Source organism: Artemia sp. Qi Xiang Cuo, chromosome 8 (assembly GCF_049724085.1).
Source record: "Artemia sp. Qi Xiang Cuo chromosome 8, ASM4972408v1, whole genome shotgun sequence".
In the NCBI taxonomy this organism is placed as follows: domain Eukaryota; kingdom Metazoa; phylum Arthropoda; class Branchiopoda; order Anostraca; family Artemiidae; genus Artemia; species Artemia sp. Qi Xiang Cuo.
The window spans coordinates 55547037-55561240 of NC_142801.1; the positions used below are offsets into that span (position 1 = coordinate 55547037).

Here is a 14204-nt window from a genome sequence, read left to right on the forward strand (position 1 = left end):
AAAGACGCCTACTGTAAAAATTGCAATAATAAGGGGCACACGGCAATTGAGAAGCAACTTTGTCCGGCCTATCACAACAGAGCCGAGATCCTCCGAACCTCTGTGAGATTGAACTTGCCCTACTCCGTCGTAGCCGCTACAATACCTAGACAACCAACTCCAAGTCGACCCTTAAATAGCCAAACTGAAGTTTCAAAGAACCAGAGGAAAAAGGTCCCACCCCCAATAGATAAAGACCTCTCATTTACCCAATGGTCCACTCAATTTCCTCAACTTGAGGCCAAATCGCAGCCTTCCTAACTTCCGGTTTTATCGCATCCACAAGTTATTCATCATTATAATCAAGAATGGCTAAGGTTAGCTACATACCTCGCAGTTTCTCATCTTATCGAGGGTGGTAGTTAATCAGTTGAACTGAAAAATATCCTTAATAAAAGGCCATTACTATGCTCCTAGGAGAGGAAATCTGGCAAAAAGCTACGGTCCAACTTTTATCCTTCAAAGAAGGCATGGAATGCCATTCTAACTCAACATTTTCTACGATCCCAACTGTTACCAAGTCCCCAAAAAATTTGAAAGAATCACCAGCACTTGAAACGATGGTAGAAGTACCAAGCCATAGCAAAACAAAAAAAAAAAAAGAAAAAGCCGACCAACACAGTAACACAGAAATTGACGACCCCTCACGAAGTCTCTTCAGGCGAGGATGAAGTTCAAAGCAAAACCCAAGCGAGAAGATACCCAACAAGAATGCCTGACGACTAATTAATGTGTGACTTCGTTTTTAACTAATTTATCCCTTTCTAATAACATTGCTTTTAATTATTCCAATATAGAAAGTAACCAGCAAGCCAACCCTATAAGCAGCCCCGATGGTACCTTAACTCATGCTGATTGTAAATACCTTGATATTCTCGATTTTGCTACCAATGTGAAGCCAAAACTAGTCAATAACAAGTCCTTTTCTGTTCATTATTTCAGCATCAGAATTATCGGCGATAAGTGACTTAAGATTAAAGACTTAACGTCATTTAAGGATGTTTGTCCTTTTGATGCTCTAGGATAAAAAGTGATATGGCTTCTTGATAATGAAGACATTCGGGATTTTTTACTCCCTGGTTACCAAATAATCCATATGCCCAGGAGATTGACAAAGTGTTCCGGTGGTATCTCACTTTACATCCGTTCGAATATAAATTTTACCAGGCTATCAAAGTGCGAATCTATTTTTTCTACAAAAATAAATATCATATATATTTATTCAATAATTGTTAACCTAGTTATTGGCCAAAATTCCTGTATACTCTCCTTGATTTATAAACCTCCTCCATTTCCGACCTCATGTCTTTGTAATTTGTTTGATGATTTCTCTAATTTTATTAATCAACCCCATAAAAAGGCAATAGTTCTTGGGGGCTTTAATTGCAACCTACTCAATGTTGGTAAAAATATTAAATCTGACACTTTTTGAATCGGTAACCGCGAGTGGTCTTCTACCCACAATTTTTTTTCCCCAGTAGAGTCGATCCTGTGAGATCAACTTCAATATTAATTGATAACATTTTTCTTTCCCCTTCCCTGGGAAATGACCTGTCCTAAAATATAATATTTTCGGATCTGTCAGACCATTTTCCTTTTTACTTGTCACTACCTTCACAACCACTACCTCTACGCTCTAGAATCAATATCCCAACACCTACTAGAAACTACAGCTCTGCAAATATAACCCATTTTATCGATTGCTTAAGAACCACTGACTGGTCCGATGTCTTAAATTGTCATTTTTCCCAGTCATCTAATCAAACACGTGAACAACCCCTTAGGTCTCAAAGGGTGTCTGCAAGAAATGCCTTAATTAAAATCCGAAATCAAATGACATAGTTTTCCAACTTATTTAATTGCTGGTTCGTTTTGTTTTTTCGAGTGAATGAATTGATTCCTTTCATTTATCAGTTGCTCACTACTATCCGTCGATGGCAGTTCATGTTTTTTTGGATTTTGTGCAAATCGCGGATATTGGCGAATAACTCGCTTTTATGGTTGTTAGGTAGTTTGTTTTAATTCTTTTAATTTTCGGCTTTTATTGATACATCGTTTCGTTTCGCGCTGAAGAAGAGAGGCGTTTGTTCTCTCGAAATATTCGCTTCGTTTTTTCAGTATCTTCATTTGGCCTATAAAAACCACATTTTTGCTCGTTTTTCTTTCTTTATGTGATGTCAGGCCAATGTGGTTTTAGAAATTATCTTAAATTGTCAAGAGGTAAATTCTGTCACAAATCGTTATGTGCAACTACTTATTGAGATTATGCACTCAACTTTTCCTATTTTTAAACGTAACCAGAAAACTATCCCTATGTGGCCCTGGACATCATATAGCCCCATTGTCTCCTCATACTGTAAATACAAATTATATAAGATAGCCTGTAAAACCAAAAGTGAAATTGGCCTATCAAATTATAAAAATGATATAATCTTATACACTAAACTCATCCGTGAAGCGAAGAAAAATTATTATTATACAAAAATTCTCAATTGCAAAGGAAACCTGAAAAAAGTTTTGGTCCACCATTAACGATATATTCTCAAAAAATAGAAAATTAAAGTCTATACCTATTCGCCTTAAAGACAGAAATGGTAGATTAATTGACCCTTTACATGCACCTGATGCATTTAATAATTATTTTTTGAATGTTCCTCATACTGGCTCCCGCACCTCCTTACAGGCTTTACTCCCTTGCTTCAATTCTAAATCCACGTTTTTCTGCCCAACTGATAGCAATGAGGTACTTCAAATCATCCTCCCTATTAGTTTTATACCTGACTGTCTTGGATTAAGTAATAAGCTCCTGAAGACCATATCTCCTTTTGTTTACGAGCCCATCGAGCACATTGCCAACCTATCTTTAACCCACGGAGTTTTCCCCTGATTTACTAAAGTCAGCCATTGTTATTCCAGTTCTTAAAAAGGGCGATCCAACTGAGATAGGTAATTATCGTCCAATCTCAATTCTTCCTGTTATATCCAAAGTGCTCGAGAGAATCATCTTCAGACGTCTGTCTCCCTTTCTATTTGGCAGCGAGCACTCCGTTTCCTTGATTTCTGCTCACTAATATGGCTTTCGGCCGTAATTGTCCACTTCTCATGCTCTAATTGACGCCACACAGTTTATAAGCTCACATCTCGACCTTTAAAAACTGTATTGGGCTTATTTTTGCATTTCTCTACGGCCCCTGATATGGGTAATTATAGTATTTTAATAGGTAAATTATATAGTTACGGTATTCATGTTGTTCCCCTCTCTTGGCTCGACTCTTATCTATCTGGAAGGGTACAGAGTGTGAGCTTAGGTGGAGTATCCTGTCAGCCATTACCTGTTCGGAGGGGTGTCCCGCAAGGCTCCGTTCTAGGCCCTATTTTATTTCTCCTATATATCAATGATCTTGTTATGGACCTGGGCCCTTCAGTGTATCCTGTACTATTTGCTGATGACAGCAACTTCTTCATCACTGGCACCAATTTACCATCGGCAATAACCTTTGCCCAAGTCCTTCTGAACAGAGTCCAGGCGTGGTGCCTTACGAATAACATGACCATTAATAGCAAAAAAAGTCAAATAATATTATTCAGAACCCCCTACAACAAAGACGTAATTCAACCTGCTCTTGGTCTCAAGTACTCCTCCAACATCCACCCACAAGTGGAGGTTGCCAAGTTTCTTGGTGTATTTATTGACTCATGCTTGTCATTCTCTAACAATATTTCTTACATCACAGCAATAATTTTGAGACAAGTACCAATGATTAACCGTGTAATTATTTTCTTCCTCCTTACATCCTAGTTACCCTCTATTATTCCTATATTTTTCCTTACTTTTCTTATTGCGGATCAGTTTGGGGAAAAACAAACCGGTCCTTCACTAAAAAACTTAAATTTGCCCAAAACTGTGCCATTAAAGCAGTTTTTCGGCTTCCCCGTCTATATCCAATCCGTGATTTGTAGTCAGATTTTGGCATAGCTCCACTTGATCAAATCATACAAAAACTAAACTTATCGCCTGTTTATTCTGCTTTCCACAATAATCTTCCTGCTCAACTACTAACCTATTATAATATTAACAATTCGGAAGCCCACTGTCTCCGTTCATCCAATAGAGCCTTTATAATTCCTAAATGTGTATCTAGTGCAGCCCAGCAATCTCCCATTTACAAATCTATCATTCAATGGAACAAAATACCCTCCAGTGTTGAACTAGCCACAAGTTCCTGCAAGCTGTACAAAAATGTAACAAAACTTGATAATATAATTTAATCTTTCAATTTTTAACCAATTTGCTTTAATTGCCCATGTTTGATTCTTCTATTTTTTTTTTTTTTTTTTTTTTTTTTTTTTTTTTTTAGTGATACTTTAATTTTTTCTTTTTTTGGTCCTTAACAAGTTCTCTTCTAGGATCTTTATTGTTATTGATGTTTGTGTTATGTTTTTATTCGAATAGATTGAATTGAATTCGAATAAATTGAATTGAACTGAATTGAAGTAAACTAAATAGAACCAGAGAAGTGACTGAACGAAAAACAAGCCAAACAAATGAAAGATCGTTCAAAAAATTAGAATGGACAAGAATTCTTTCCATAATGATTTACACAGCCTGTTTACCAAGCGTTTTTTTTTTACTATTTAGCAATAGTATAAATTGGTGAAATGTTCATTTATATGTTAAAGAATCGTGATTATTTTACTTTTTTCGTAAAACACATACGCGCTTCTGTTTCTTTTAATGTACCACATACGCGCTTCTGTTTAGCGGACGAATGGAATGTCTTCTGTAGGTTTGCTATTTAACGCGCATGTATGTCAGTAGCTATTATTACTATTCATATTATTCTAGTCAGGTGCAATAAATCAAAAGCTGTTATGTTTCAAAACCTAAATTTAATGAAGAGCAGTAAAATAAAAAATTTATTTTCGGTCTCTTTACCAGTTTATTACCAATTTCAATAGTTTTATTACCAATTAAGAACCAGTTGTTGGTGCAAGGAATGCCTTCTTAGGTATCGAAGAAGCTGCAAAACAATTTAGTATCCCTTAAAAGGGTTATTCGGGAGGGCCTGCCTGATTGGGTGGTAATAGACGGGGAAACCCCTTATTTGGAGCTTAGTGCCTCCGTTAACAGCGTGCTTGGCAAGTTCCCCGGGAATGAGTGCCTCACAGTAGTTTGAAACTCTCTGCTAGTGATGGTGGATCTCTTGTTGGAGTGATCTAGGCGAGATACCTCTCCGGCAATCCTTCCAAAGATATCGTTGACTAAGCTATTCATTTAATTTTAGTAGCAAAATGTTCCTATTCTAAAACTAAGCCTGTGAGTGCGAATTAGGTGAATAAGAAATCCCACTGAATGGCTATTCAAACATGGGAATTCATTTTAAAAAAGACTTGCATAAAATGAATTACAAAAAAGCAAAAACGAAGTTCACGAAAGTAAAAAAGAGATGCTAAGACCAACCCAGGCAAAAACGAAAGCCTTTTTCACAAATTTGCAAGGAGAATGAGAATTGCAAAACTTAAAGAAGACGTAAATGAAATATTTGGGCAGTTCAATCTTTCAAATTGGGAATTTTAGTCAATATAGTAAGTGATATCAAAAAGAATTGCATCAATGGAACACATTTTAGTAGATTTTAAGTTTAACTCAACAGATTTTCCTTCAACTCAATATACTAGAAGAAAAACCAAATGTAAATCCTTCAATGCCTACGAATTGAAAGCAAGCTTGCAGCTTCTTTTTATTTTTTGTGTTTCTTTGTGTTTTATTTTGTATGTTTTTGTGTTTATATCGTAGTAGCTATCGATTACCACACTCAGCGACAATGGCCACCTGTGGTTGACTATAATCTTGGTTACAACGAACATAGTATGAAAAGCAGAAGCAAATCCTTCTAAGTTTAGAACGATTAAACTAAATCTTGGTAGCTTCTGTTAAAAATAGTGGAAGGACGGACCAGTTTACTGAACAGTATACGAACTAATACTGAACTTACTGAATAATTACAGAACAGTATAAACTTACTTTGAAGAGAGTTAATCGTCTCAAACAACTGAAAAACAGAGCTCCAAACAAGACTCAAAACTTCTCCTCTTTGTACCTCAATCAGGCGGTAGATGGCTTGTAAACACTCATATGTAACTAGCGGATGGTTAGCCTTTAAAGCCTGAAAGTAAGTATATTCACAATTTTAATTACTAATTAAAATTATTTTAATCAAAATATAATTAGTTAAGTATATCAACATTTTTTTTTCAGTTTTCCCTTCTGTTCTTTTCTTCAGTATGTCCTTCAAAACAATCCGAATTCACCTTTTTTGTTCCCACTGAAATTACTCTTGGGCTCTTACAACCGTTTCGAATTACAAAATTACTCTTACAACACAGGGGCAGGGGGGGGGAGTGAGGAACGAGGAATGCATTAAAATGTGCAAAATAGGAAATGGAGAAATATTACCCTTTAAAGCTTGGGAAAACCAAGCACCCTACAAAACTTGCCCCCCCCCCCCAGGAAATTTTCTGTTCATGCTGCAACCAATATCGCATTGTTATCCGTATTATAGCTTCTAAGCCGCACTACAAATTTTCTGTTTAGCATAAAGAACGTTCGTGTAGACTTTTCGCATAAAAGAAACTTCTATAAAAAATCAAAAAAATCATTAAAACCGTAAAAAAGCACTTGTAGAAAAAAAGTTTAGTGAAAAAGAATTTCCCATTTTACACAAGATACTATTCAATGGCTTGCTATTCAAGGAAAAAAAACAGCAAGACGAAAGATGTTTTTCATTTATATATTTTTCTGGGCAAATTGCAATTGCTCTGATCGTGCTTGTCCACGAATTTGGTCGAAGACCTTGTTATATTTTCAAAAGTAAAATTTTCATAAATAATATTGATAACTTTCACAAAATAGCCCTTTGTGAGGAGCTAAAAAAAAAATTAAATCGCCTTTAGGATTTAAATCCTTTTTTAAATCAATATTTTAACAAAATTTCCTTTAATGGATCTAAGGTTCATTGCCTATGATATTTGCTAATGATTTTGGTTTTATTTTATTTTTCAAGAAGAAAAAAACGACGAATAGATACACACACACACACACACACATACGTATATATATATATATATATATATATATATATATATAGTATATATATATATATATATATATATATATATATATATATATATATATATATATATATATATATATATATATATATATATATATATATATATATATATATATATATATATATATATATATATATATATATATATATATATATATATATATATATATATATATATATATATATATATATATATATATATATATATATATGAGTGAGTGATATATATATATATATATATATATATAGTGTGATAGTGTGTGATAGTGTGTGATAGTGATATATATATATATATATATATATATATATATATAGTATATATATATATATATATATATATATATATATATATATATATATATATATATATATATATATATATATATATATTTATTTATTTATTACTTATTCTTTCACTCTATAACCAAAAAGTCATATAGTTGTTTCACGGGTAGGAATCGAAAATTTGAATGAAAAAATTGGTTTACCGGACGAAGAATAGTCCTACCCCCAGGTGTAGAGGTAGGCCAGTGACTTATCTAAAAAAAATATCAACATTTTACGCATTCTTTACATTAACCAAATTTGTATCTAATGGGCGAGGGCTTGAATTGCAACTCTGCTTTTTTAATTGCGGTAAACTAAACAATGTTTACTTCAAGTCAAGACGTGATGTTTCTAGCATGAGGCGCAAGGAGGGCGGAGTCAGTGTCAGTTTTATTCCATTGCTATAGGTGCGGGGGTCATTAAAAATCAAGGTTTTATGTTTGAAATCTGGAAAACAATCGGGTAACCTTGGGATTTGGATTCAGTTAAAAAAAAATCTTCTCCAACTTCACGCTGGACCATAACGCCAGGTTATGTAACTTCATCAATTCTTGTACTTTTATTTGAATACCTCAGGGCGTCTTTTCAGCATCCTCCCGTCAAAATAACATATCTATAAATATAGTATGAGGAAAATGTCAATCTTTTAGGAGAAGGAAAAAACAAATTTTTGGACAATTGGTTATGCGTCATAAATATAAATAATGCACGAGAAAGAAAAATAATAATACTACCTAAATTCAAAGTATAACAGGAAAAGAACAAAATATTTCTAAAAAAAATTTTGTAGCGGGCACGATTATTTCTTAGACAAAAAAAGGCTATTCCTTTTTGCCTATTTGTTTTAACTAAATCTTGAGTTTTTAAGGGTTCCCATACAAGTCAACCAAAGTTTTGTATTTAGGCATGTGGGTGTTTCGGTATGGAATAGTCTTCCGGAAAGCACTAGGATGGCTGAGAGTGTGTCCTCTTTTAAAAATAGGTTAAAGAATTTGTTAATGAATAGGGATGGCTGAGGGGGGGGGGGGCGGTATTCTTTTCTTATGTAAGTATTGGTTTGCGGTTCCCATGAGGTTTATTTCTTATTTATTTATATGATTGCATTATTATTATTATTATTATTATTTTCCATTATATATGTGAGTAAGTTTTTTTCAATATATATATGAGTGATTAAAATAGCGAGTCCTGCCACAAACAAATCTGTATAGATTTTCACGTGGTAGGTCTGTTTGATATGTTTTTTTTTGTGAATATTGATATTTGATAAAAATGAATTTTCTCACTTTTTCTCCCTCTTTTAACTAAACATCGTTCCACTCAACCCATTTAACTCCACCCTTGTTTAACTTAACCCTTTACAACTCAACGTCCATGCAACTCAACCCTCATTCAACTCACCCCCATGTAAATCAACCGTCATTTAACTAAACCCTTGTTTAGTTTAACTCCCACCCAACTCAAACCCAATTTGATTCAACCCCTGCGACAGGTTAGGTTATAATAGGTTGAATGATGTTGAGTTGAATGGGAGTTGATTTGCATTATGGTTAAACTAAGCAGGGTTGAGTTGCACGGGTTTGAACTAAATGGGGGTTGAGTTGCTTGGGGTTGTATTGAAAGGAAGTTGAATTGAACGATAGTTGAGTTAAGTGAGTTGAGCTGAACAGGTTTGAGTTAAACATATATTACACGCACACCTTCTTATGGGTTGGATTTATGCACCTCAGAAGGTATGACGAAATATCGATTTCAGTAGATGTTCGGTGAAACGAAGCGATATTCAAAAGTAGGGTTTAGGGTTTGGCTCCTACAATTTTCGGAATCAGAGTCAAATACGAACCTTCGTGGGAGTAAAAAAAAAATGATGCTTAATATCTAGGAATTCGAGTCAATATTTATAATTTACGGTTTCCGCAGCCCTGGTTTGATGAACGTCTAGTCTCTCATACTACCGGATATAAAACAGTTTGTCAGGCTTTGTACCCTTGCAAAACCTTACACTGAATACAAATTTCAAGAAGTTCCTGCAGAGTAAACTATACTTACCTTTTTATCATTTTCTCATTTCGGGCTTTCCGAGATTTTCTTATTTTTTCATTCTACTTCTCATTTACACTCATTAAAATTTTTTACTATTTTATATTTCCCAGGATTTTCTTTCAAACCCAAAACTACTTAATATAACGTTTCTGAACCTTTACACCTTTGCAGAACCCCTAACTAAATTAGACGTCCCAAGGATCTCCTGCAAGATACATACTAAATATTTTATATACTTTCAGATCACTTTCTTCATTTTTTTTTCTTTTTCACTTTTTCATAAAGGTTCATTTTACAATTCTCACATGGTTTCACCACAGCTCACTGTTTCTCAGGGAGCCTCCTGGAAGCTTTTTCAGGGGCAATACGGTTCCGGGGAGTCCCAGTTAGGCAACTATTAAATAAAATAGAATAGTAAAAAAGTAAATACCTTTTTAAATGCTGGTAAGATGAGCAAGGGTGAGATTTGCACTTGATTCTGAGTTTTTTGAACTTGGATGCTTGGTCCACCCCACTGAGAAAGACTAAGGAAAAATATGGCTCCTCGTAACAGCACAGGATCACTATGGGCCTTTTCACAGTACCTAAAATTATACTAATTATAACTTTTAGTTTTAGATTTTGAGCAAAAGCTTATTCAAAAAAGAAGAAAAAAGCAAGAAGGAAGAAAAGGAAAGACAAACAGGAAAAGGGAAGAAAGAAAATATGGCTCCTCGTAACAGCACAGGATCATTATAGGCCTTTTCACAGTACCTAAAATTATGCTAACTTTAACTTTTCATTTTAGATTCTGAGCAAAATCTTACTCAAAAAAGAAGAAACAAGCAAGAAGGAAGAAAAGGAAAGACAAATAGGAAAAGGGAAGAAAGAAAATATGGCTCCTCGTAACAGTACAGGATCACTATGGGCCTTTTCGGAGTACCTAAAATTATGTTAATTTTAAATTTTTATTTTAGATTTTGAGCAAAATCTTATTCAAAAAAGAAGAAAAAAAACAATAAGAAAAGGAAAGACAAACAGGAAAAGGGAAGAAAGAAAATATGGCGCCTCGTAACAGCTCAGGATCACTATAGGCCTTTTCACAGTACCTAAAATTATACTAAGTCTAACTTCTAGTTTTAGATTTTGAGCAAAATCTTATTAAAAAAAAAATAAAAAAGCAAGAAGGAAGAAAAGGAAAGACAAACAGGAAAAGGGAAGAAAGAAAATGTGGCTCCTCGTAACAGCACAGGATCACTATGGGCCTTTTCACAGTACCTAAAATTATACTAAGTCTAACTTCTAGTTTTATATTCGAATAAAAGCCTCATTCAAAAAAAGGAAGAAGGAAAAGCCATAGTAAGAAGAATTGAAAATAGAAAAGATTGAATATGTATTGACAATTGTTCAGCCGGGATTCCCAGAGCAAGATATGTTCTGGATTTCGGATTTTTTTTAGATTTAAATATGATACTATAATAAATAAATAATAACCATAATAATAAAGCGGATTGAGAAATAATAGTATAACTAAAATACATTAATATTTAATATTAAAATCAACAAAAATTAGGGCCCTTGAAGGTGCTTTCATATTCCTACCATGATAAATCTTCCCGATCCTTGGAAAAGGTTAAAAAAAAAATCAAGTTGCTTTCAAAGGTGCTTTCAAGTTCCTACTCTAAGCCTTTTAAAAAGTTCAATAAATGGCTAAAAAGCAAATTACATGCAAAACATGGGACATTTTTGGAAAGATTTTGAAAGATTTTACCCCGGACACTTGGCAAAGGTTTGAAATGTTTGCTTTCAAGGTACTTTAAAAGGTGCTTTCAAGTTCCAACCCTGAGCCTTTTAAAAATTTCAGTAAATGACTAAAAAGCAAATTGTGCATAAAGCTTGGGACATTTTTAGAAAAATTTAGAAGATTTTACGCTGACACATGGCAAAGGTTTGAAAAAAAGGTCTGCATTCGAGGTGCTTTCAAGTTCCTGCCCTGAGCCTTTTAAAAAGTTCGATAAATGGCTAAAAACAAATTACACGCAAAACATGGGACATTTTTGTACAGATTTGTTAAAGATTTTACCCCAACACTCGGTAAAAGTTTGACAAAAAAAAGTTTGTGCCACAAACATTCTGTCAAAATACTACGAAAATATTGTCTTTTTATTTTCTTTTAGTCTTCCAAGGGGGGAGGAAGAAGAAAAATACCTAATCAGTCCTCCTGGGCGTATTCGTAACTTTTGTTCGCGTACGTTACGGCAAATGGATTAGCTTTCAGAGCTGTTCAGAAAAGTGACTCGATTTTTATATTTATTCATATTTTAGCCTCAAAGCTCTTGACTGACTTTCCAAATGTTCTTAAAGAAATTCTCAAAGTGAACAGTCACTAACCTAACATGAAAAAAAAAATCTGAACAAAATTCTAATTTTTATATTAGATTCTAAAAACAGAACTTGACACTATTAGATACTCCATGCACGTTAAATAGAAAATGGGTTTTACTCTATTTTGGGAAGTTGTTTTGCAAAACTGTAAAACATTTTTTCAGTAATGAATATAAAGCCTGAATTAAAGGTGGCAGGGTGTCTTCTACTTCGTACCCCAGATCTCCCCTCCCCCCCTAAACGTGATACTTTCAGAGTCTGTAAGATCAGCCTTAACTTTGAAACTTTTTTTTTACCTGGACTGCTTCTCCAACACTTTCATGAAAAGATTTATGGTACAAATTAGGACCCTAGAAGATGTTTACAAGTTCCTAGCTCGAACCTTTCACTACTTATAGGCCTCAAAAGACTTCACTAAGGCGGGTCTTAATTTTAGAACATTATTTTTGTTGTTGTTGTTTTCAGGAATTTTAGCTTAGAGACTGATTCTGTTGGACTTTCAAAAATGGGTTAACAGTCCAAACTATTGTCTGGGAAGGTTTCGAGTTTTTGTCCCGAATCTTTTTTTTACTTGTAAGCCTTGAAAGATTCTACAAGGACGGTTCTTAATTTTTTTTTTAATTTAATTTAATTTTTTATGTTAATATAATTTTTTTATATCAAGTTTGGCTTAATGACACTTTCTCTTGGACTCTCAGACATGAGTTAACAGCCCAAATTGCTACCTGGGAAGGAGTTCCAGAGTTCCTATTTTATACACTTCTCTTGTCATAAGTCTCTAAAACATTTTGGGAAGCCAGTTTTAACTTTGAAATAATGTTCAATTTTTTTGTATCTTGGACTTTAATGAGTAGGTCTAGGGTAAATAAAAAATAAGTCTAGGCTTTCTGGAAAAACTTTCTTTAGTGTTTAAAATGAGTAATTGAGGCAGGTCAATGAAAATTTCAAAGATTTCTCGGATTTTTTATTTTAGCTGAATCTTGGCAGTTCTTTATGTGTAATTTACTGGCTAATTTACCTGGCTTAACAACTTTCTTTAAAATATTAAATAAATTCTGTCTGCAGAGCAATTGTTTACCATGTACCGCAAATTTGGAAGGTGTATTAATCTCATAAACCAACTAAATCCTTACTTTTCAAGGTTAATAATTCTAAGAGGACAGGTAAACTTTGAAAAAAAAATCGAGTTAAGCTAAGAATCTACTTTCCTTGTATTGTAGGACTTGGCAAGGTAGTTCCCAGGATTTGGGCCAAATCCTGAGCCCAGTTTAGATCTTTTTTTCGATTTTCAGAGAATCTTTCAATCCTTAAAATTAAGGACGGAGTGGATTTAGCAGCGTGAAAACGCCTTTTTAGATCCTATTTTAGTATGTAAATTTATTTTTGAGAGTTTAGTTCAACCGGCATAGAAAAAAAAATGGAAGTTCATACCGATTCCATCGTCTTAAGCAGTGGCGTCAATTCATTAATTTTGTTTGAGGGGGAGAGGGGATTTTTTTGTTTCCAATCTCTACAATACAATCATCCCAATCTCTACAATACAATAAAAAATAAAAGCAAACAATTGGTTTATTTTACACTAGATGAAAGGTGTGGAATAATCAAAACTGGCACCAATTCACGTCTACATTATTTACTTACAAAATAGCTGCAAATTGGATTACAAATCCTACTTTCTATTCAATTTCCGTTTATTTTCTAAATCGTCAGTCGGGTATCAAAATGACGTATTTGCATTCTTGTAAATGTTCAGAAGAGCAAACCTCACAACTTTTTTATTTCCCCTCCGATAACCGTGGAACAAAAACAGATCGATATATGAATCAGTAAATATCAACCTTTTTTTACGGTTATTGGAAGGGAAATAAAAAAGTTGGGAGGTTTTTTTTTGCTCTTCTGAACATTTAAAATTATGGAGATAGGTCCTTTTTATACCCGACTGACGAGTTATCAAATTTACCTTTAAACCTGGCCTCCCAAATCATATGATAAAGATTGTTTACTAATATTTTGCCTGATTGAATTTTGCTATAATTTTCACCATAATCAGTTCAATCTGACTGAACTTTTTTTTTTTTTTTTTTTTTTGATCGGAGGGGTTTTCCACGTTAACCGACATGCAACGCGTGTTTATATTTTGGTAAAGAATTTTGTCTCGCGGATTTCTAATTGTCTCTTTACCGGTATTAAAGTATTTGATTAAAATTGTGTTGCATGTCGATAAGTGGGAAACGCCTTTTATTGTAAGATTTCTGTTATTTTTCTTCAGATGTCTGTCGGCAATATGAATATAAATTA

General features: G+C 33.8%; 1 protein-coding gene across 1 annotated transcript in view; it reads right to left on the reverse strand.

Annotated features, from left to right (window-relative positions):
* The window catches only part of gig (TSC complex subunit tuberin), a 236097-nt gene that overhangs the window by 189442 nt on the left and 32451 nt on the right, over nucleotides 1-14204 (reverse strand). Inside the window, exons 6-7 of the mRNA XM_089093612.1 lie at nucleotides 9973-10126; nucleotides 6065-6206 (exon numbers count right to left, since the gene is read on the reverse strand). Coding sequence (XP_088949738.1) covers nucleotides 6065-6206; nucleotides 9973-10126 — 296 coding nt within the window. The remainder of the gene's footprint in view (nucleotides 1-6064; nucleotides 6207-9972; nucleotides 10127-14204) is intronic.